This window comes from Mugil cephalus, chromosome 1 (genome assembly GCF_022458985.1).
Source record: "Mugil cephalus isolate CIBA_MC_2020 chromosome 1, CIBA_Mcephalus_1.1, whole genome shotgun sequence".
In the NCBI taxonomy this organism is placed as follows: domain Eukaryota; kingdom Metazoa; phylum Chordata; class Actinopteri; order Mugiliformes; family Mugilidae; genus Mugil; species Mugil cephalus.
In genome coordinates, this window is record NC_061770.1 from 15,062,674 (window position 1) to 15,082,223 (window position 19,550).

A 19,550-nucleotide genomic window follows, 5' to 3' on the forward strand; every position below is an offset into this window, starting at 1 on the left:
TGAGTTTCAAATGTAAAATAGTGGAAGTTACATGCAGGTCGGCTTAGAGGTCAGCGCAAAGATAGATAGATAGATAGATAGATAGATAGATAGATAGATAGATAGATAGATAGATAGATAGATAGATAGATAGATAGATAGATAGATAGATAGATAGATTGGTAAAAAGGCAGATGAGCTGATCCAGTTGAAGCCGACTGTGCATATTGTGTAGCTGGCGGCTCAGCAGGCAGGTGTGAACAGTGTGAGATGTGACACCTGAAATGTTGTCTGATAGAAGGTTCTTCGCACCCTGTTACATAAACTCAAAGCAAGTTAAATCTACAGACTAAAAGCAGCTGCACTGTCGCTCTCCCGAGTCAAATGAGATGAATATGTGAGCAACCACATTTTTTTTTTTTTTTTTGTGCCGTCTCAGTTCGGCAACCTCTTTTACTCCCTCTCTCCAGGGTGCTGTAGTGTAGTAGCTTATACTCGGTTTTCTCTGATGTTTTCTCTTCTCTCCTCTGCTAGCCTCATTTATCAGGTTGCACAAGCTCACATGAAGCAAGTTAATGAGGCCAGTAGGGGGTGTACTCTGCTTTCATTGCAAAAAAAAAAAAAAAAAAAAAAAAATGAAATGTAATGTTCAATCCAAGGGGCTTTAATGGACAGTTTATCAATTTTGAAAGGTTTATATAACATTATTCACACCTAGAATTATATCTGCTGCCCCCTTTTGCCCTGGCAAAGAAGCCGTGCTCTGAGCATTTCGTGGCTGGCCAGTACATTAACAGCCAACATTTCTCCGGCCTCCCTCTCAACATTTCAGCTCACTTATCAGTTATTTTAAATCAAATAGCATCCAGCCTTGATTAAACACCAACATGCAGTCAATAAGCTGGCCTGGTGTGGAGAAAGTGGAGATGCTGGTGCCTCTGGACAGTTTAAGGCATAATTAACAAGTGCTAAATCTCAAATTGGATACAGCCTCACAGAGTCAACCAGGGGAGGGAGTAAGTGTGAGGAGGATGTGATATGTCAACGCATTGGTGTTCTTTTCCATGCCAGAGGGTTTCTACAAAACTACAAGCTGCCGTGCAGGGAGAGTGTTGGGAAAACGACTACACCGAATGTAGTTGTAAAACTGTTGTTTATCATCGTGAGAAGCTTTTAAAACGAGAATGTGAGCTTCCAATATTTAGGAGAGAGCGATCAACGTGTAACTATCATTTGACTGTTCTGCTGCGCAAGAAGTCTTCTTATTGGGGAAATATCGATAAACTCTTGGGGAAAAAGTTAAGTTCGGTACAATCTCTCCATGCACAGACAGTCATTTGTCAGACTTTGAACTCTCCTAAATTAATCACGTGAGTTGTAAAACACCCTAGCCTGTTTATATTTTAACTTTAATTTGGCACCTGAAGGATATTTTTGACACTTTTTATGTTTCTGTGTGTGTGTGTCCTCGGGTCTCCAATTGGAGATTTACACTGCAGCTGTTTTACGCACGCTGGCCGCACAGCGCGCATCAGCATCAGCAGCAGCAGGGACAGAAGCAGCACGCCAGTCTGTTTGATCTCTCTGTCGACTTTTTTTCTTTCTTTTTTTTTGTACTGCCGACGCGGATTAAAATGAGTTATCGCAGCTACATAAACGAACTCATCTCGTTTCAAGCGTGCCTTACCTTGACTTGTAGCGGTTTTGGAGAAGTGCGGGTGCGCTTCTTTGCAGCCCTCCTCTATCCAAAATGTAAAAGTCTGGTCCCAGTTGGCACTCGCGGGGTCGAAGACTAAACAAATGACTGATATCGTTTCTTGGTTGATGATCACAGAGGTGAACTAACCGCCGCTCCTGCTTCGGCACGACTGTCTGTTCTTCGGTGAGAATTAGTTTGCTCGCTTCTGACTGCCGCCCTCCCTCCTACTCACTCACTCACTCACTGTCTCCCACCCATGAGAAATACATAATCTTTCATCTCTCTCTCTCTCTCTCTCTCTCTCTCTCTCTCTCTCTCCTCTCCCTCCCTCCCTCCCTCCCTCCCTCTTTGTGCCTAGCAGGTGGGCATCTTTGAATAATGTGAGATCATATTTTTTTTTAATGCTGCCTAAGGCCCAAGTGTTTGTCCTCCACTCCTCTCCAGACCGTCATGTACTCATGGTTAAACAAAACTGCCCGCCCGCGTGCCCCTCACAAGAGTTTCTCCGGCTGCCCGGGGGGAGCGCGGGCAGGCAACGGATTGGGAGTGGTCTGGATTAAACCCTGGGATTATACCTCAACATTCATTTCATCTCACACACTGGAGGCACGCTGGTTGAACAATGACATCAGCCTTTGGCAGGCTCAGACAAACAGACCGATGCATGTGGGTAGGGATGGAGAGAAAGACAAGATAAGGAAGAGGAGAAAAACAGAGGAAGAAATGAGGGAATTTATTTAAATGCAACCCTTCACCTCTTAGGACGATCAAAGTATCTAATGCTTTTTGCGAAATCTATCAGAGGAGGGTTATGTGCAGGGCACAAGGGTCACCAGGGCAAATGAATTTTTTCTTTTTTTTTTTTTTACAGTGGATGAATTGTTTGTGCGTGTGTGTGTGTGTGTGTGTGTGTGTGCGTAGTGGATGCATACACACAGCCAAGTCTGGGTATCAGTTCCTGCATGCTGACAGATGGCTACTGTAATGACGCAGGAACTAAATACTGGGTTTCTATGCGTTTGTGAGGTGGCATGGTTGTGTGTGCATGAGAGAGAGAGTGTGAGATCATGTGTGTGAGAGATGGGGAGAGCAAGTTCGATGCAGATGCAACAGTTATTTCTTTTTTCTTGCAGCCTTCACACACACAGACACACACACACACACACACACACACACACACACACACACACAGACAGACACACAATTTGTGTTGCCTTTCTGTCCAGGTGCTCGAAGTCTTTTTCCATGAACATTCACAAGAGACCTTGAATCTGCTGCAGCTTCCATTTGCTGATAATACAGTCATACAAAAGATGAGCGCATGTGTGTGTGCGCACGCAACCACTATGTGTGTGTTCGCTGTGTCTAGAGAGACAGAATGGGTCAAAATGCAAGGAACAAGAGAAGCATCAGCATGAAATCTTACCAGTTAAGCCGTCAGGTTTGCTCTGCACTGGCCGAGCTCACCATCACATTTTCAGGAGGCCAAATGTGACCACAAATTACTGACAGATATACTTAACATGAGTATACAGGCGGCACAGTGGTATGTGGTGGTTAGTACTGATGCCTCACAGCAAGAAGTTTCTGGGTTCAAATCCATTCCTTTCTGTGTGGAGTCCGCATGTTGTCTGCATGGGACCACTCTGGGTACGGTGACTTGCTCCCCCCATCGAAAGACATCACCCCTGTTCCACGACCCTCCGAAAAACAAGCAGTTACAGAAAATAAGTCAACCTTTGTACAGGTAAAGTCAAATTCTGCCTCTAAAAGGGCCGTAGCTAAAAATATTATTATATTTTAGCTTCACAACTGCATAAAGGACCAGTAATGTTGTATTGGACTGCAGAATGATGCAGGTGTATATAGACTAAAAAGAAAACGTACCAATATGATGATGAAAGAAGCGTGCTCACATATTCTTCAACGCCAGAGCTCAACCCGCAAAGTTGCCAGTAAAGAAATCTGGTTCCTCAGGACACACGTGTAACTACTTACTTTTCAGGTACTAGGCACTACCAGGTACTACCGCTTCACCAAATATTTCCCCTTCAAACTGTTAAAGTAAAAGAAAAAGGAGCCAGACAATGAAAATTTAATAAAAGATCTTTCAAAACCCAAAGAGCATGTATCACACCTTCAAATCAATAAAACTAGAAAAAATCTAGGTGCTAATGATTTGAACGTCCTCAGAGAGCGACAGGTGTGTGAATCTCTCCTTACTGTTGAAGTGGGTCATCATAGTAAGAGCTAAGAAAACAAACAAACAAAAAAAAAAAACATGATTGTGTATGGGCAAGGATTTTGAGATTTGTCCAAGACCTCTGCCCTGCGAATTCAGACCACGAGCAGAGCCCTCGAGTGTTCGATGCAAAGTCTCCGAGAACATCCACACTTTCATCCCAGGATCTGTAGTTTTGGGCCAAAGCGTTTCAGGAGGGAAAACCTCAAACCGGCTGTGAAGAGTGGCAGTGGAAATTTTAGGGTCTGGGGTTCGCTCTATTGGCTCAGGGACTGGGCGGCTTACAGCCACTGATTCAACTATGAAGTCTGCATCACATCAAAGAGTGCTTGGATGACATGCAAGGCCAGCAGCACAAAAGCTGAAGTTGAACCGGAAGCGGTGCCGTTGACAAGGTAATGATGTGAAGCACCCCACCAAAGGAATGGCTCAGAAAGGAGTAAGGGCGGATTATTTGATTTGGGTCAAACAGATCTTGCATCATGTTGCAACCGAAGGGGTTTTTGTACAGAGGAGTTATGTTTGGCTAATAGGGGCAATATTAACATCTGAGGCAATGGATGTACTTTCCTTTTCTACGGATGGATAGAAAGAAAGAAAAACAGTCTGTTTATTTAAATGTATGATTAAAGGTCAACACTGTCACTTGTTTTAAAGGAACGATTCTTCAGTGGTTTGTCACAAAGGTGATGCCTCGTTTTGAATCATTATTGCGACTCACTGTATTTGCAATCATAAGCAATCACCTGCACCTCCACGAGGGCATCAAAACAGAGCCGGAGAACACACTCAGTTTTAAAGACCCTCGATTACTGGACGAAGCGCGATTTAAAGGAGAGAAGGGGTCAAACGAAATGTGTCATTAAAGCAAACACGGGACCACAGCAGTTGGATTAAGGTAAAACCGCACCATAGCTTTGGGAGTTCGGAGTAAATATTTCCGTGCCAAATGTGCCATTCGGAGTCGGCAGGCTTCAAGGTCGGCAGCCGTGTAGAAGGAGAGCTCAGCGCCCTGGCTCTCCTTCACTCACTTTGTCACATCCTGCTTTCTCTGTCGCCTCGCACTATTTTATCTCCATTCCCTCGGATTCCGCCACACTTTGCCTCGACTCAAAGTGTGGCATGCACATACGCGAGTTTATATACGTCACAGCTATTATAGACTTCACAGGGACGAAAAACAATAAGATTATAATTATCATTCTGACTTGGGCCCACTTCGATGCGTGTGTGCTCGTCTTTGTGAGCTATCCTGGCAGCTAGTTGTCTTGAGTCTCCGATTTCAATGCCTCTAATTGTTGTGCACACGTAGAGCAATGGTTTGGTACATGGATTTACATGCAAATTTTCCCCCTTACAGGCTTAATTTAGAATTAAATCCCTAACAGCCTGTAATCTAGCCTTTCAAATTTGGCATCAAGTAATATAATGCTATTAGGGCTGTGACCATTCCACTGCTTGCACTTCTTTACCACATTTGTTGCTCAAACATGTGTGAGGATGGATGCACACAAACACAGATGCACTCACTCACCATGTGTTTTGCTGGATTGTCTCCCACTTCCTTTTGTCGGAAGCTTATCCTCCCTTCCTCCCTCTGTTATCCTGCTCACCCCCTATGTTTTCATCTCGCCTGCCTTCTCCTCCCTCGTTCTGTCACCCACCAGCATCCCTCACTTGGTCACTCTCCCTTCTATCTTTTCCTTCTCCTCTTCCGTGGCTTCTTCTTCTCCCTGATTTTCCTCATTCAGTCTATCAATACATGTTTCTTTTCTTCGTCTCCTTCTGCTTCTTCATCTCATAGCGTTGCCCTCCACTGGACCTCTGTGCTGGGCTGCAGCCCAGTGTGGTTTAGAGACAGGTTGTAATTTACTCCTCCTCTGACAGCTTTAGTGACGAAAGGAAGAGAGAGAAAGAATGAGGAAAAAAAGGAAGAAAAAAAGAAAATGATAGTTTATTCCTGCAAACAGGGTCGAGCCAAATTTATTTTTTGTGCTGAAGGCCAGAAATGATTCTGAATCAGATTCACTCCTCTCGCCTCTGGGACGCTGTTCGTGTCCACGCAGAGTCCAGTGACGTGTGCCATAAACAAACATTTCTGCCTTCATCATCCGCTGACTAGAAAACAATTTTGCACAGTCCAACATGAAGAGATAAATAATACAGAAACAGAGAATGATATCTCCCACGTTCTCAATGTAGCAGACGAGAGCTGGCCTTAATTGGTGGAGCTATATTTGAGTTGTAATGTAGGGCGGGCATTGCCTCCTTGACTTCGGTGCTGTGTTGGGACAAATTTGCATACCTTTTAAAAATCAATCGAAACCCAGACAATTGAATTAGCACAAAAAGAAACGTGAACACAAAGAGTGATTTTGAGCTGCATTTCGTTTAATGTGTCTCCGGGTCATGCCGCAGCTACTAACATCTTCCCTCATAGTAGCAGCTTAAATGGCAGGAGAGCTCATTAGTAGGAAAAAAAAAAGGTTGCAATAGAAAGGAATAGGGATTGTTTGAAGCTCTCCTGCTAGATGCATCTCTGTGAAAGCCGATGTTAATTACCCAAACTGGTGAGGAGGAGACGGTTTCAGTGTTGGCCACAGGCCAGCCACCAGATGCTATTCTTATCCCAGGTGATCGATAATATTTCTTCAGCTGTCTGGGGGTCACAACTTACAGAGACAGGGTCACCAATTATGTGGAGCCAAGAACCTTTCTTTTTTAGTAAATAGGCGGCTTTTCACACACGCGAAGGCTAGGTGAGTCATCTTGCACGCACACACGTGCACACTCGTGGAGTTGTTAGTTTCTTACATAAATACCACTTTGTCTGGATCATGAGAGTTGTGAGAATGGAAGTGTGTCAAAACCAGGGTAGCAAATTAAATTCACATTACGGGACCAAAACAAAAGGAAATAAGCAGTCCTCCTTATTTAAAGTGAAAAAACGAAATTTCCAAAAGTCTCATATTTGACTGTTTGCATGGAATTAAAAGAGCACGAAAATGAAAGGAAAATCTAAATGAGTGCTGAGATTACTGGCAGTCCTCACACGCTCACACCGAGAGGAGTGAGAGGAGCTACTGTATATGTTACTGGTAAGCCCCTCATCCTCAACTAGGCTGATTATTTTAAGAGCTGTGAGATTGATTTTGAGCCCCTGTGGGGGCCTTGCGGGTCCGTGTGAGTGAAAGGGAAGGTGCGCATGGACCGGGAAAAAAAAGGAGGCGGAATAAAATAAAAGTTAGGGCGGGCGAGATCACAGGAGAGGAGGAGGTTTTGGAGATGGGAGGAGAAGAGGAGAGAGGACGAGGTTGTGGTCTCCAGATTCCTGAGGTTATTAATAAGTGTGTGTCTTCAAGGACGCAGTGATGATTTAGGTCAAACTATTTCCTCTTCCTCCTGAGGTGCGCCAAGGTTACTAAAAAATGGCCCCAGAAATAACTCCATCTCTCTACATGAATAAAGCACGCTCCAACAATCAGGAACTCTGAATGACGGAGAGCAGTGAACTGCTTGATATATCGCCATAGAACACTGGCAGGTTTGTTGTAAACTTGTAGACAGAGGCTCTTTTCTTTGCCATATTGGCTGGTAAAGCAGCCAATGTGTAAGCAACTGGTGTGAGACGAATCCTGTAAGAGACAATGAACAGAAAAACAGAAAAAAACAAACAAACAGACTATGCTGTCCTTGAAGATACAACCTTCTCTAATTTCATTCATTTTTAAGCCATACTGTCTACCAGCCCATAATTCTTTAACAACAAAACTTTATTTTTCACTTGTCGCTCAAGACGTACATCAGTTCTTCTCTTGCTGTTACCTCTATGTGAAGAGGATCCTGCCATGGCCACTTTATTATATGAGCAAAGAAGCAGGATGTTCACTGCCGCCTACGGTCTGTGTGTTCAAAAAGCTATGCCGTTTAAAGGCGGCTCGGTGAGAAATTTTCCATATGAAAAGAGAATAGATGCTCATAATAATACCAGTGTCTTTGCCAGAAAGGTGTTATTTCATCATGTTCATTTTGCACCTGCCCGCGAGCCATATCTTTAATTTAATTACATCTATTTGGGTACTCTAGAAGTTTTATAAAACTTTTCTGCTATTGTGCAATTATATTGATCGGTTTCCAGCTTTACCCTAAGTAAACAAATTGATCCACAGAATCCCTTCAGGCATGAGAATAAATTTGAGATTATGTTATTCTGCCACCTAGTGCTCAATTTAAGTCACAGCTATACTGTCTGTATGTCTGAACCAGGGAGAGGACAATTGCAGCAAATACACTACACGTTATTGTTCTGGTATCTTGTGTCATTACTCAGATATGATAGCATAAAAATAGAAGGGACATTAAAATGGCCTCACACACTCTGTAGTTGTCAAAATACTATTTACATACAGATAAAAAACAAAAATGTTATTTTAGCAAAATTAAAGCATTTTCTTTGTGGTTCACCTAAAATAGTGACATATTTACAGGGCTCTTGTCTTTTAATGAAAGACTAGTGAAAAACTGGCATATTTCCCAGCATGCCACGCGACGTTCATATGTCTCGTTAGAAACACTTAAAACACTAACAGACACAAACGATACACTCCACTCTGTCTGCACCCAGCGTTTATCTTATTAACATTTCACAGCTACGGTTATACCGGAGAAGAAGTAAGTTTACACCCTAACAAAGATTACCTGTCCGTAGAGGACCGTATTAATACGTCCTGCTGGGCTCGCTTCCTCCTGTGGGCGGAAGCTCATTGTAGAGGTCACACGCTGAGCGCTCGTCACTCCACCAATCACCCCGGGGAAGGCCCGAGACAAGAGCCAATGGCCACCCTCGCAGGGCATCACCTGACAGGGGTGAGCGAGTGAACAGAAAATATGGGTCATCGCGAGCAGCCGTCACAGGAGAAGCCGGCTGGTGTGATCCCCAAGCACCCTCCAGCGTATGTGACGCTCAGCTGACTTGGAATCGCTCGCGGCTGGCGGATGAGTGCGATGTGCGAGGCGGAGCACAGCCCCAGAACCCAACCCAGACCACCCTCCCCCCACCCGCCCCATGCCGCATAATTTTCTTGTATGGCAGGAGAAGTAAATAACATCGACCATCTAGTGACAATTCAGTTTGGAGGCCAGGTCAACATTTTTCATGGTTTTTGAGTTGATCACAAAAAATATTTATGTGGCTGCATCCTGCCGGGGATGGCTGCTGCTCTTTCTGGTGGTCCAGATGGTCAATGTTAATCACCTCTCCTGTCAGTGGTCATAACATAATGTTATACCATATCGGCGTATATTTTATTCCATAGGTATCTCCAATGAAGTGTAGTGTAATCAAACCAAATCAACAGAAGTGTCCATCGTGTGACCTGCTGACCTCGGGCATGGCTGGGACATGGCCCCATGGAACACAGGGACTGACCCAGTTCCAGGGTCTTATCAGAGAGTGCAGAGTTACACCTACACATATGATTGGAAAGTGAGAGGCACAGAATTAAAACCTCAAACATCACCTTCAGATGCTGTGATTATAAATGATGATCTGGCCCTTTTAGCGTGACGACTTCAAACTGAGTTCTGGACCATTTTTCAAACCCACGGACAGTTTGTAGCTAAACGGTAACATGACCCCTCTCATCCGTTTCAGAATCTCAACATTAAATATTTGAAGACTTACTTTGACGTACTATATGTTTACAATCTTTATGATCTCTCTGTGTGTTATGTGTAACTTGGCGACAGAATCCTTGCAGATAAAGTGGGCAGATTTGCACACATCATACGATCACAAAAATAAAATATTCATTTTAAATCAGGTGTGGCCCATACAGCACTGGATTTTTAACCAGGACACTAACACTGAAACAACACTTTCCTGGGAAATGTTTTGTTTTTATTGCTCTCTTGCCACATGAACCTAATATTGGGACAAATAACGATAATCCACTGATTTCTAAGCAGCTGGATGTATGTCAGGACAGATAGATGGTGAACTGTCCACGACCCACTTTGTTGTAATTACCTGATGGCTTTGTTATATAACTGTGACCCATTACGATTAATGTAGAGCAAACACAGAGTTACGGAAGCAGGGGCCAGGTCGGCAGAAAAAGCAGACCCCAGATCCTTCCAGTTGTTTTCATAGCTTTGTCAATCAAACTTGCACCCAGTGACTTAATTTTTTTCCTCTCTGATTCTGCACTAATGAGTATTTCTAGATAAAACATCACACATCCTCATTCGCTGTTTTGTTCTTCTGTTGTTGTTGTTTTGTTAAATTAATAATGTTTTGAGAAGAAATTCTTTCATTTTTCAGCACTTCATTAATAAAATAAAATCATCTGTATATTTTTTACCTTGCCTATTTTTTACCCTGCAGACTGAAGCGACGGCTCAAGAGACCTATGTAAAATACATCAGTTAATCAAAATGAATTATGTTTACTGACAACTTTTGTGGGGAAAATAATCTGGGTTTACACTGGGAACAGATGGGAATTATGGGAGCATTAATGGCTTAAAGAATGAGGCTGTAACCGTTTCACTCAGGTGGGACAGAAAACATGTGAGTGCTGACCCAGCATCCAGCATGTCCATTTAAAATATCACATTTAATGGAGAATTGTTAGGTTTGGTGAGAATTCTTTAATATCTTCTGGTGCAGAGGGAAAATTTAAAAAAGCAAATTTCATCCAAAATTTTAAATTTGATACACTTTTCAGGAATTAATTTATATGTTTGCATTTCATTTGTAAAAAAAAAAAAAAAAGATTCATGAATGTTTTATGTAATTTCACATTTAAAGGTAGATGTGATTCATCAGTTGATTGATTTGTCATTAAATAGCATGAGTGAGTTTTCTTGCCTCTAAGTAATTGTTCTTGCATGAATTTTCCACTATTCATTTTACTTAAAAATTGTCACATCAAAAAGGGACTTCCATAGGAATTTTTATCGGCCCTTGTGACTGAAATCTAAACACAGGAATGGCAGGCACACGTCTGAAGTAAAACATGTGTAATCAACCACATGGATCTGTTTGAGGGTCAGGGCCGGAGTTGTGTAACCTGGCTGTTATTGTCTGGCAGCATTCTGGACCTACTCTAGCAATGTGTGAGATCACACAGATCGAACTCCCGATATGTCTCAGTGTGACCTCTGAAAATGAACGTTGTAAATTCATGCACATGCAAACACGCGGCCCCTGTAAACACTGCGGAGGGATGACACGTGATTTGTGGAAGGATGCTGATGACGTCTGACACTGAAGTCTTCTAGGGCACTCACTCAAGGTGGATTAAGGTTTCCATAAAAGAGGGTGAGCGTCCTTGATATATTCAGATATTCACGGGGGAAACGAACAGAGAACACAGCGAGGGTAAGAATCCAGAAACGGACACATCTTATCTGAAAAATATTATATAGAGAAATAAACTGTTTTCTCCTCATTTTAAGTTTGCATGAAATTGAACCACTCAGTATAGCTGCAATAGCGTCCTGACTGCATCTTTTTTTTGTGTGTGTGTGTGTTTACAGATTGTCTGTCTCACTGTCTGCATATCTTGATGTTTGTGCGCTCTTACCATGCCTTTGTTTGTGCTGAAATGCTTGCTGCTGTGTGTGCTGATGGTTGGGACAGTGTGTGCCTGTATGTTGAAAAACCACACGATATGGATTGAGAAGCAAGACTGTACCCAGTGCGTGGCCGTCAACACTACCATCTGCAGTGGCTATTGCTACACACAGGTGACAAACGCCACACACACTTTAGACACTTTACGGCGACTGCTGAACATTGAGCATTTGGATTCTGATGCACGAACGGTGGCACAGTTGGAAGAGAGTCGATGTGGTGATGCATACGAATCTCTGAGAAAACTTGCTGGTTGCCTGGGTGCCATAACAACAGCAGCTGCAAACATACGACCAAAACGCATTTTAAGATATTTGTGTTGTCAGCGTACGACTTCTTGCCATCAATACAAGCTGTTTATTCAAATGTACACCGGAATATAGAAATACATGGGCACGGACCTTTTCTGTTCTGTTAACATTGACCAACGTCCCACAAAAAGGATGTTTTTCAGTAGTTTCACACCATTATAACAGTTTCAACAAAATGAATGTGATTGGTTGGTAACAAGGTGGGGAGGAGTCATGGTTTAGACTTAACTCTCCCATCGTTGGTGGACGGGGTCGTTCCCGACCCCTGGCCACTTAGGTCCTCCAATCCCCCGGGGCAGCGGCCTACAAAGAAAAGAAAGTTCTTCCTACCTGTTCTTCGTTGACATAGGCCTCATATTTCTCATCCTCTTCTACCTGACCCTTGCAGCTGTGTGACTCCCTCCTTTGCAACTTTTGTCACTTCAGAACAGTTCCTCATTATTCTCTGTTTTGTCTCTCAGACTCGCTATACGTTTCCTCCCTGCTGATTGCTACTTTCTCAACATGTATCAACCCTACGCAAGTAAACTTAAATGGGGCTGATGCTCTTGAACCTCCCATTATCCAGGACCTCATTCTTTATTTGATTATGTGAATGTTAGTTATGTTAATATTCACACTTCTGAATACAATCTAGAACATCTCAACTATCGCACGTCCAAACAAAAATCAAAAAGTAATCCTAACAGTGTTAAATTAATCCTACTCTTCTCTTCCACCATTGTACAATCCCTAACGACCCCTGTCTCCTCTACTGCAGGACACCAATTTGAGGGGGCGCTTCGGGAGGACTTTCTTGATCCAGCGTAGCTGTGTGCCTCTCTCCCTGGTGTACCGGGCTGCTCATGTGCCCGGCTGTCCTCTGGATGTCAACCCACAACTGTACTATCCTGCCGCCCACTGCTGCAGCTGTAAGCGCTGTGACACACGCACACACCACTGCGTCCAACCCAGCCGGATCTCTTACGACCAGTGCTCCGTTGCTCTCGGCAGTGTGGAGAAACACAATCAGCCTGCTCTGGGAACCTGACAGAATGCTAATATAATCAGTGCACATGCACCAACAGCGATGCTGCTTATTTATATGTCAATGTAGATCCTCTCTGCTCATTAACTGTTCCTGTTTGTTAGGCAGTTGTGTTGCAATAAAAAAAAAAACCGTGTTGAGCATGCATTACCAATGTGAATTGTACTGACCGAGTAAATAAATGAGTGACCATAAACCAACGCATGATATTTGCATCCACCTATAAAATATTTTCTGCACACTTGTGTGGATCTGTAATTGTCTTTATTTTGCAAACTTTCACACATTTTACGCACACGTTGTGGCACACAGTTACTAATAGGACCAAATACTGCTGAGTTAGATGTGCCCTGGGTTACGGCACAGTTCAACAAGTCCGAGAGAAAAGTGGGTTAACATGTTCTAAATGTTGCATCATTTTAAAATTGCGGGCCTGTATAGACGAGTCGGCCCAACCCATCGCACATAGAACGTGGTTTTCATTGGTCTAAGACTCAGGTCCGGAACACACCTAACTGTCACAAGCGCTTCTTCGCCCTTCGCATCCATTCATAATTGGTCCATTCGCTCCTGCAGCGGTGAGGAGAAGCAAAGAGCTGGCGGCTGCTCAAGATCATTAAACCCCCGTCTTCGTTTTAAGGTGCGTACTGCATGATCTTAAAATGTCTTTTATGCTTTTTTTGCAGACTTTTCAGTAAGTGTAGCCAGTCTATGGAGAAGCAAGGCAGGGTCTGCAAAATGCGCACAATGTTGCATGAAACAAGGCTATAATGTACGTTTGTAGCGTCATTTTTTTTTTTTATAGTAGAACACTTTTGTGAAAGTTTTTCGATTTTTCTGTACATCGTATCTCTAGGTTCCTTCATGATCGCACAATCATGTTGTCAAACAGAAGAGTGTCTTGGGGTGCTGTGGAGCCCTGGATTGCATAACAAAATTTTAGAAGCAAGGATGTAAACTTTTGTCACATTCCCACATCTGTTTGGCAGCGTTTGAACTTCTTCTCGTGGATTTTTCTTTATTTGAATCCCACCTCTCTCTGATGGATATGAATGTGCACATAATATATATATATATTCTGTGTAAGGGTCTGGATCTTGTGTTGCCACATTAGTCAACATCTTGCTTTGTGTGCTTTGAAGCTAATAAGATGATTTATATATCGTATTTATATTTATGATTTTATCCACTAAGTGAGTTTGCAGTCATGAAGCTCTGATGATAATCAGTTGCATCCTCGAAAGACCTGTGGTTTGATTTTAGTACGGTGATGACTGACCCTGGCTGTGTTTCTTGGCGGGCAGCGCGGTGGGTGGAGAGTGATGTCGACTTTATCCCCGGGTATGCAGGGCTGGACTTTCCTCTGTATAAATAACCCTGCACTTCTCTCGCACTCTTGCCTTGCTCAGTGTCTCCCGGGGACTCTCAGCCTGCTCTCCCTCTGCGGCCTCCTCCTTTTGCGCTGACCAACTTTTACGCTCAACAACAAACAAGAACCATGGCCCAGCAACAGCAGATAAGGTACGAACCTGTCAGAGTGACCCTGCTCTGGATGTTTAACTCCATTCACTATATGGAGTAAACACTTGTGTGGTGTTTCTGTAGGGCTAGGAGCCTCGGGATGTGTTACACCTTGTACACATATGTGCGTGCTGTTTGATTTACTCTGTCAGCAAGTTATTTTTGGATGATTCCTGAAGGCAGTCACTCTATACCCAGTTCTGTTGCCTCAGATACGGTTCACACATATACAAGAAGTGCTATTATGTTCAAATTATGACCTCTGTCCATATCCTGCCTCGGCGTAAGTCTCAACTGTGCCCCACCCGATTCACCTGTAGAAATATGGTGAGAAAAAAATATGACTGTAATGCAATTGTTTGTTGTGACTTATCTTTGTACAGCCTTCCAGCCAAACTGATCAATGGAGGGATTGCAGGCATGGTTGGAGTCACCTGTGTGTTTCCAATTGACTTGGCCAAGACCCGTCTGCAGAACCAGCGCAACGGGCAGCAAATCTACAAGAACATGTAAGAACCACGCCTCCTATAAGAAAGATCAGAGGCCTCTTTTATAGTAGGGTGATTGAATAAATGGCATTGACCCCAACATGTGGGGCCTTTACATTTTTAGTATTTAGTAATACTCTACCTAATTTGTGCTAGCAGAGCAAAATTTGACCAAATTAACATTTTTCTTCTTTTTTTGTCTCTTCAGGATGGATTGCCTAATCAAGACAGTTAAATCTGAAGGCTACTTTGGCATGTACAGAGGTAGGACTACACCAACACTACCTGTAGTTTTTATGAGCGATCGTTGGAACCAAATGAGACACACGTAATAGACACCTAGTTTCATCAGGGTTGATATTACTTCACTTGGCAGAAATAATAAGACGGTGACTTATTTTGATTACGTAACCTTATTTGAAATAAAATACGTGGAACCAATACCTGGGAATAACTTAAACAATAATACTGGGAAATTTAATCAGGACTGTGGGTTGAAGCACAGTACTTAGAACAACTCGACTGTAAAATTACCCATAAGTGGTTCAGCAGGCTCTGGGGTGTATCTTGTAAGGGCGTAAAAAACCATGTTGTGGGTTGTGTGACTTTCTGACTGGCTCTGTTGTTCTGTTTATGCACAGGTCGCAGAGAAACAATGGCCTTTTGTGCCTCACATGAACCATATTTTTTCATTTGACTGGTTGGTCAAACTGTTGAGTCCATCTATGTTTGGGCTTTGTTTTCATGAGAATTAAGTTTCTCATGACCAACACTTGTTGTTGCAGGTGCCGCCGTAAATCTGACCCTGGTAACCCCAGAGAAGGCTATCAAACTAGCTGCTAATGACTTCTTCCGCCACCAGCTGAGCAAAGATGGGTAAGTAGCACTTGATTCTCAGAGGCCGACTCCAAAACAAATATTTTCTGAATTCATTGTTTAACCTAATTTTGCGCGTGTCCTCAGTGCTAGGTTGACAGTGTTCAAGGAGATGCTGGCGGGATGTTGCGCAGGAATGTGCCAGGTCATTATCACCACACCCATGGAGATGCTCAAGATCCAGCTGCAGGATGCAGGAAGGCTAGGTAATACAACTGTTTTGGTTAAAAAGGTGTTTTCGTTTGAAACCAATTAAAAGAAGGAGAGGTCGCCTGTTGCTTTGGAGTGTTGTGGTTTTAACTTCAGTAAAAATTAAGGTTGCGTGTTGTGTACCTGCCAGCGGCCCAGCAGAGGGTGATGCCTAGTGTGGTAGCAACTCTGAAGATGGCCGGGACCAGTGCTGTTCTGAGCCGTTCTTATAACACCAGCCCTCAGGTCTCGCGAGTGTCCGCCATACAGATCACCAGAGAGCTGCTGAGGACCAAAGGAGTCACAGGGCTGTACAGGGGACTTGGGGCCACATTGATGAGGTGAGGTTGACATTAATAATTGCTTGTACTTAATCGACTTTGCCAGCGGTCAAAAATAAATGTTTCAGATTCATATTTTATTGTCCCTAGGGGGAAAATCTGCTTTTGAGTCCGCACACATGGCACATATATGATAAATAACATCCAACACCAAACACAATATCACATGTAACATTGTTGTCAAATGTTTATTTTTTGCCTTTTCAGGGACATCCCATTCTCCGTTGTGTACTTCCCTCTTTTTGCACATATGCACCAGCTCGGCCAGCATTCATCTGAAGACCCGTCTGTGCCCTTCTATTGGTCCTTCATGTCTGGCTGCTTGGCTGGATCCATTGCCGCTGTGGCAGTCAGCCCCTGTGACGGTGAGTGAAGTGCCTACGTTATAAACATCTGTACTCGTGCGCTCGAGCGTCAACGTCGTTGACAGTGAAAACGTAAAGTCTGCGGTCAAGTGTGTTGTGCTTCTCTGTGCACTTCAAACGGTGGCAGCTGGAGTTGCATTTCCTGAAGCCACTGCAATGCAGCAGGTAGAAAAGCCACCACCACCTGACTAAGAAAGAATGAAGAAGGAATGGAGGAAATTAATTTTTTACCAGTTTCGACGTCCATATCGCCGCAACATGCAGCCATATTTTTGGGGATATATGCTTCTGCTTCTGATCATATCCAGAAGCATACATCTACTGTAGCTTAAGTCTAAAGCAGGGGATGTGACATGAAGGCTAGCTAAATCTTAACAAAAACCTTGTTCTTGCTTATATTGTGTAAATTGTCAGTTAAAGTCGGTCTTGTGTGTCTTGTGCAGTGGTGAAGACAAGGCTACAATCACTCAAGAAAGGAGCTAATGAGGAAACCTACAGTGGTGTGGTGGACTGTGTCAGGTAATCACATCATAATCTTTGAGTTTCCCAGAAACACAACCCCTTGGTTTGACACGAATAGCACCAGTTGTGTGCTAACCCTGCGACCTCTCTTTCTATTGCAGAAAGATCCTGAGAAAAGAGGGTCCCGGAGCTTTCCTCAAGGGAGCCAGTTGCCGGGCCCTGGTTATTGCCCCACTCTTTGGCATTGCCCAGGTTGTGTACTCTGTAGGAGTTGGAGAGTTCCTGTTGGGATACAGCCCTTACAATATCTACTCTGCATAAACCAGCTGTTTCTACATTCTGCCGGCTCATTAAATCACGGCAGCTATGCCCTGGGCATAGCAATAGACTCAGCTCTCTGTTACTGTGTACCTTCTTTACTATTGGAGGTTTGTTGTAACATGCTAAAGGGACCAATAAGATGACATTTTATTTTGAAATGGTTTCAAATTATTATGCCTTTAGCTGTTTCTTATCTTAGAGACTGGCACTGAAGCAAAAAAGAAAGTTGATTCCCTCACTGAGAGCTTTGAAAGTCCAACACCGATCACCAATTTTGCCCACAACAGACTTGACTCTACTACCGTGGCACCAGGCCTTTCACCTCATATCACTTACCCTTCACTGTAACCCTAACCTGCATCTAATGTGTATCTCCACCGTTTAGGTGATGGCTTTTAATGGTGTTGGAAAAGAGACATAAGTGTGCCAAGGAGAACCAGATAACGATGGTAAACTAGTGAAACTTGAATAACTATATTGTTCTAAGGGTTTACATATAAAACTAGGGCACTGACATTGATCACAGTCTATATATTGTATATATAAATTGTATGTATAAATTGGCAAATAACTTCTTTTACAACTTGGTGGGGAAACAATCTGGGAGACTGTTGGTTTAAGGGGTCATAACTTAAGCACTGAAAGTAATGTACTAAAGTAATGAAGTGTTTGGTCTGTTTATCCACAAGGGTGCTATACAGGGAATCTATGTTGTGTTACTTTGCATTGCCAGGAGTGGTTTACTAAATTCTTTCCCCATTCTCATTACCTGCACTGCTTTGTACTCTAAACAACAGATGGTATCTGGGGTTTTAACTTTCAGAACAGTTGTGGCTGAGATGTTTGGGAGCTTTACTGTGAATTTCTTCACCATGGCAGCCAACGTGCAACTCATGCAGTTAGCAAGCGTGAATTCTGCAGCTGAATTGCTCAATAAGGCCTTCTGCCCTTTTGTGGTACAGTAAATGATGTTTGATTGTGGCAAAGTAAAGTGATGACGGGCATAAAGACTTTATTGGGCGGATTCATTAAGCTTTTGGGACCAAGTCTCCTGAAATAAAAGTGCAAAATGACCGACAACTAGCTTCGTTCTCCTGGTGGAGTCTTGCGGTTGTCCGGTTGGTCAATTTTCTTGTCAAGAGATACAGGAGCAGACACACATGAATGATCTTAGGCACATAGAGGCTGGAAAAGATTGTTTCAGTTGTGGGTTGCCCTCTCTGTCTCTTCTGGAAGATTTCATGGGTCATAGTACTTTCTTATGTAAAAAATTTATCCTGTATTTCTTAAGTTTTCTCACACTGTTCACGTCCAGCTCCGATCGAGAGGCCAAGAACAGCTTTGACCATTGAACCACGTGGTTCTGCCAGTTGAGAAAATACTTCATTTTAAGTTCATTTTAGAATTACGCATGTAAATAGATTTCTAAATGCTGAATAAATATTTATAAATGCAGTGTTTACTTGTGTTGTTTGTGGAGTGTGTGTACAAAACATAAAACAACATATAATTAGGTAGAGCTACTGGCAAGAGGTAGCAGGTTAACTGTAAATAGTATATTTTTTTTTTTTTTTTTTTTTTTTTGTTTTTTCTGATGCAAGCTTGAAACGAGTTGCCCCACACATCCACACATGCACCACACACACACGGCTGGGTTTTGGCACTAGAATGTGCTCATACTGCACTGTTGGGGTAACTCTATGCTGGTTAGTCCTGGGGTCTCTTACACATAACTCTCCCTTCAAATAATATTCAGCTGTCTGTAAAGCTCAAGCGTTGAAAGATGATCCTCTGACGTGAGCCTCGTTCGACTAATCACATGGGATATCTCGGGTTTTCCTCTAGATTTACAACTACAGTCCGTGCTCCTATTTTTAGAAATCCCCTGGATTATTTTTATGTTCGGTTGCTGTAGTTCTTCTAGCAACACTGTACAGTGTGTGATAATATTTTTTGGTAAAAGCATCAGTGTGGTTGAGTTACATTTAGCAAGGTGGGGAGGCTGTGAGATTCAGTACTAGAAAGGAATGAAAGTGTGTGGACGCAAGGGTGTATTTTCAGGACTGGTGTCCCTGGTGGGAAATGGTGGGC

General features: G+C 43.1%; 3 protein-coding genes across 4 annotated transcripts in view; 2 read left to right on the forward strand and 1 right to left on the reverse strand.

Annotated features, from left to right (window-relative positions):
- Positions 1-1,934, reverse strand: part of camkvl (CaM kinase-like vesicle-associated, like) — a 39,707-nt gene extending 37,773 nt beyond the window's left edge. The window contains exon 1 of one of the 2 annotated variants that reach the window (XM_047590841.1): positions 1,667-1,934. The gene's annotated coding sequence lies outside the window, so the exon portion shown is untranslated. The remainder of the gene's footprint in view (positions 1-1,666) is intronic. The other variant, XM_047590849.1, reaches the window with a different exon arrangement.
- Positions 1,935-11,211: 9,277 nt separating this feature from the next.
- LOC125011936 (follitropin subunit beta-like) lies at positions 11,212-13,141 on the forward strand. Its single transcript, XM_047591463.1, has 3 exons — positions 11,212-11,303; positions 11,462-11,671; positions 12,630-13,141. Exons 2-3 carry the CDS (start codon positions 11,510-11,512, stop codon positions 12,897-12,899), a joined length of 432 nt encoding a protein of 143 aa, XP_047447419.1. The 5' UTR covers positions 11,212-11,303; positions 11,462-11,509; the 3' UTR covers positions 12,900-13,141.
- Positions 13,142-13,389: 248 nt separating this feature from the next.
- On the forward strand, positions 13,390-18,914 carry LOC125011830 (mitochondrial glutamate carrier 1-like). The gene is made up of 10 exons (XM_047591227.1): positions 13,390-13,536; positions 14,306-14,417; positions 14,801-14,926; positions 15,114-15,169; positions 15,691-15,781; positions 15,869-15,987; positions 16,122-16,311; positions 16,519-16,676; positions 17,120-17,195; positions 17,300-18,914. The coding sequence occupies exons 2-10, from the start codon at positions 14,395-14,397 to the stop codon at positions 17,457-17,459; spliced, it is 999 nt and encodes a 332-aa protein (XP_047447183.1). The 5' UTR covers positions 13,390-13,536; positions 14,306-14,394; the 3' UTR covers positions 17,460-18,914.
- Positions 18,915-19,550: the final 636 nt, after the last annotated feature.

Excerpts from the sequence above, each read along its gene's own strand:
- LOC125011936 (XM_047591463.1), top strand. The coding sequence starts at position 11,510 with ATGCCTTTGTTTGTGCTGAAATGCTTGCTGCTGTGTGTGCTGATGGTT. Across the intron at positions 11,672-12,629 it reads GTGGCTATTGCTACACACAG|GACACCAATTTGAGGGGGCG; the intron begins GTGACAAACGCC and ends CCTCTACTGCAG.
- LOC125011830 (XM_047591227.1), top strand. The coding sequence starts at position 14,395 with ATGGCCCAGCAACAGCAGATAAG. Across the intron at positions 14,418-14,800 it reads GCCCAGCAACAGCAGATAAG|CCTTCCAGCCAAACTGATCA; the intron begins GTACGAACCTGT and ends ATCTTTGTACAG. Across the intron at positions 16,677-17,119 it reads GGCAGTCAGCCCCTGTGACG|TGGTGAAGACAAGGCTACAA; the intron begins GTGAGTGAAGTG and ends TGTCTTGTGCAG.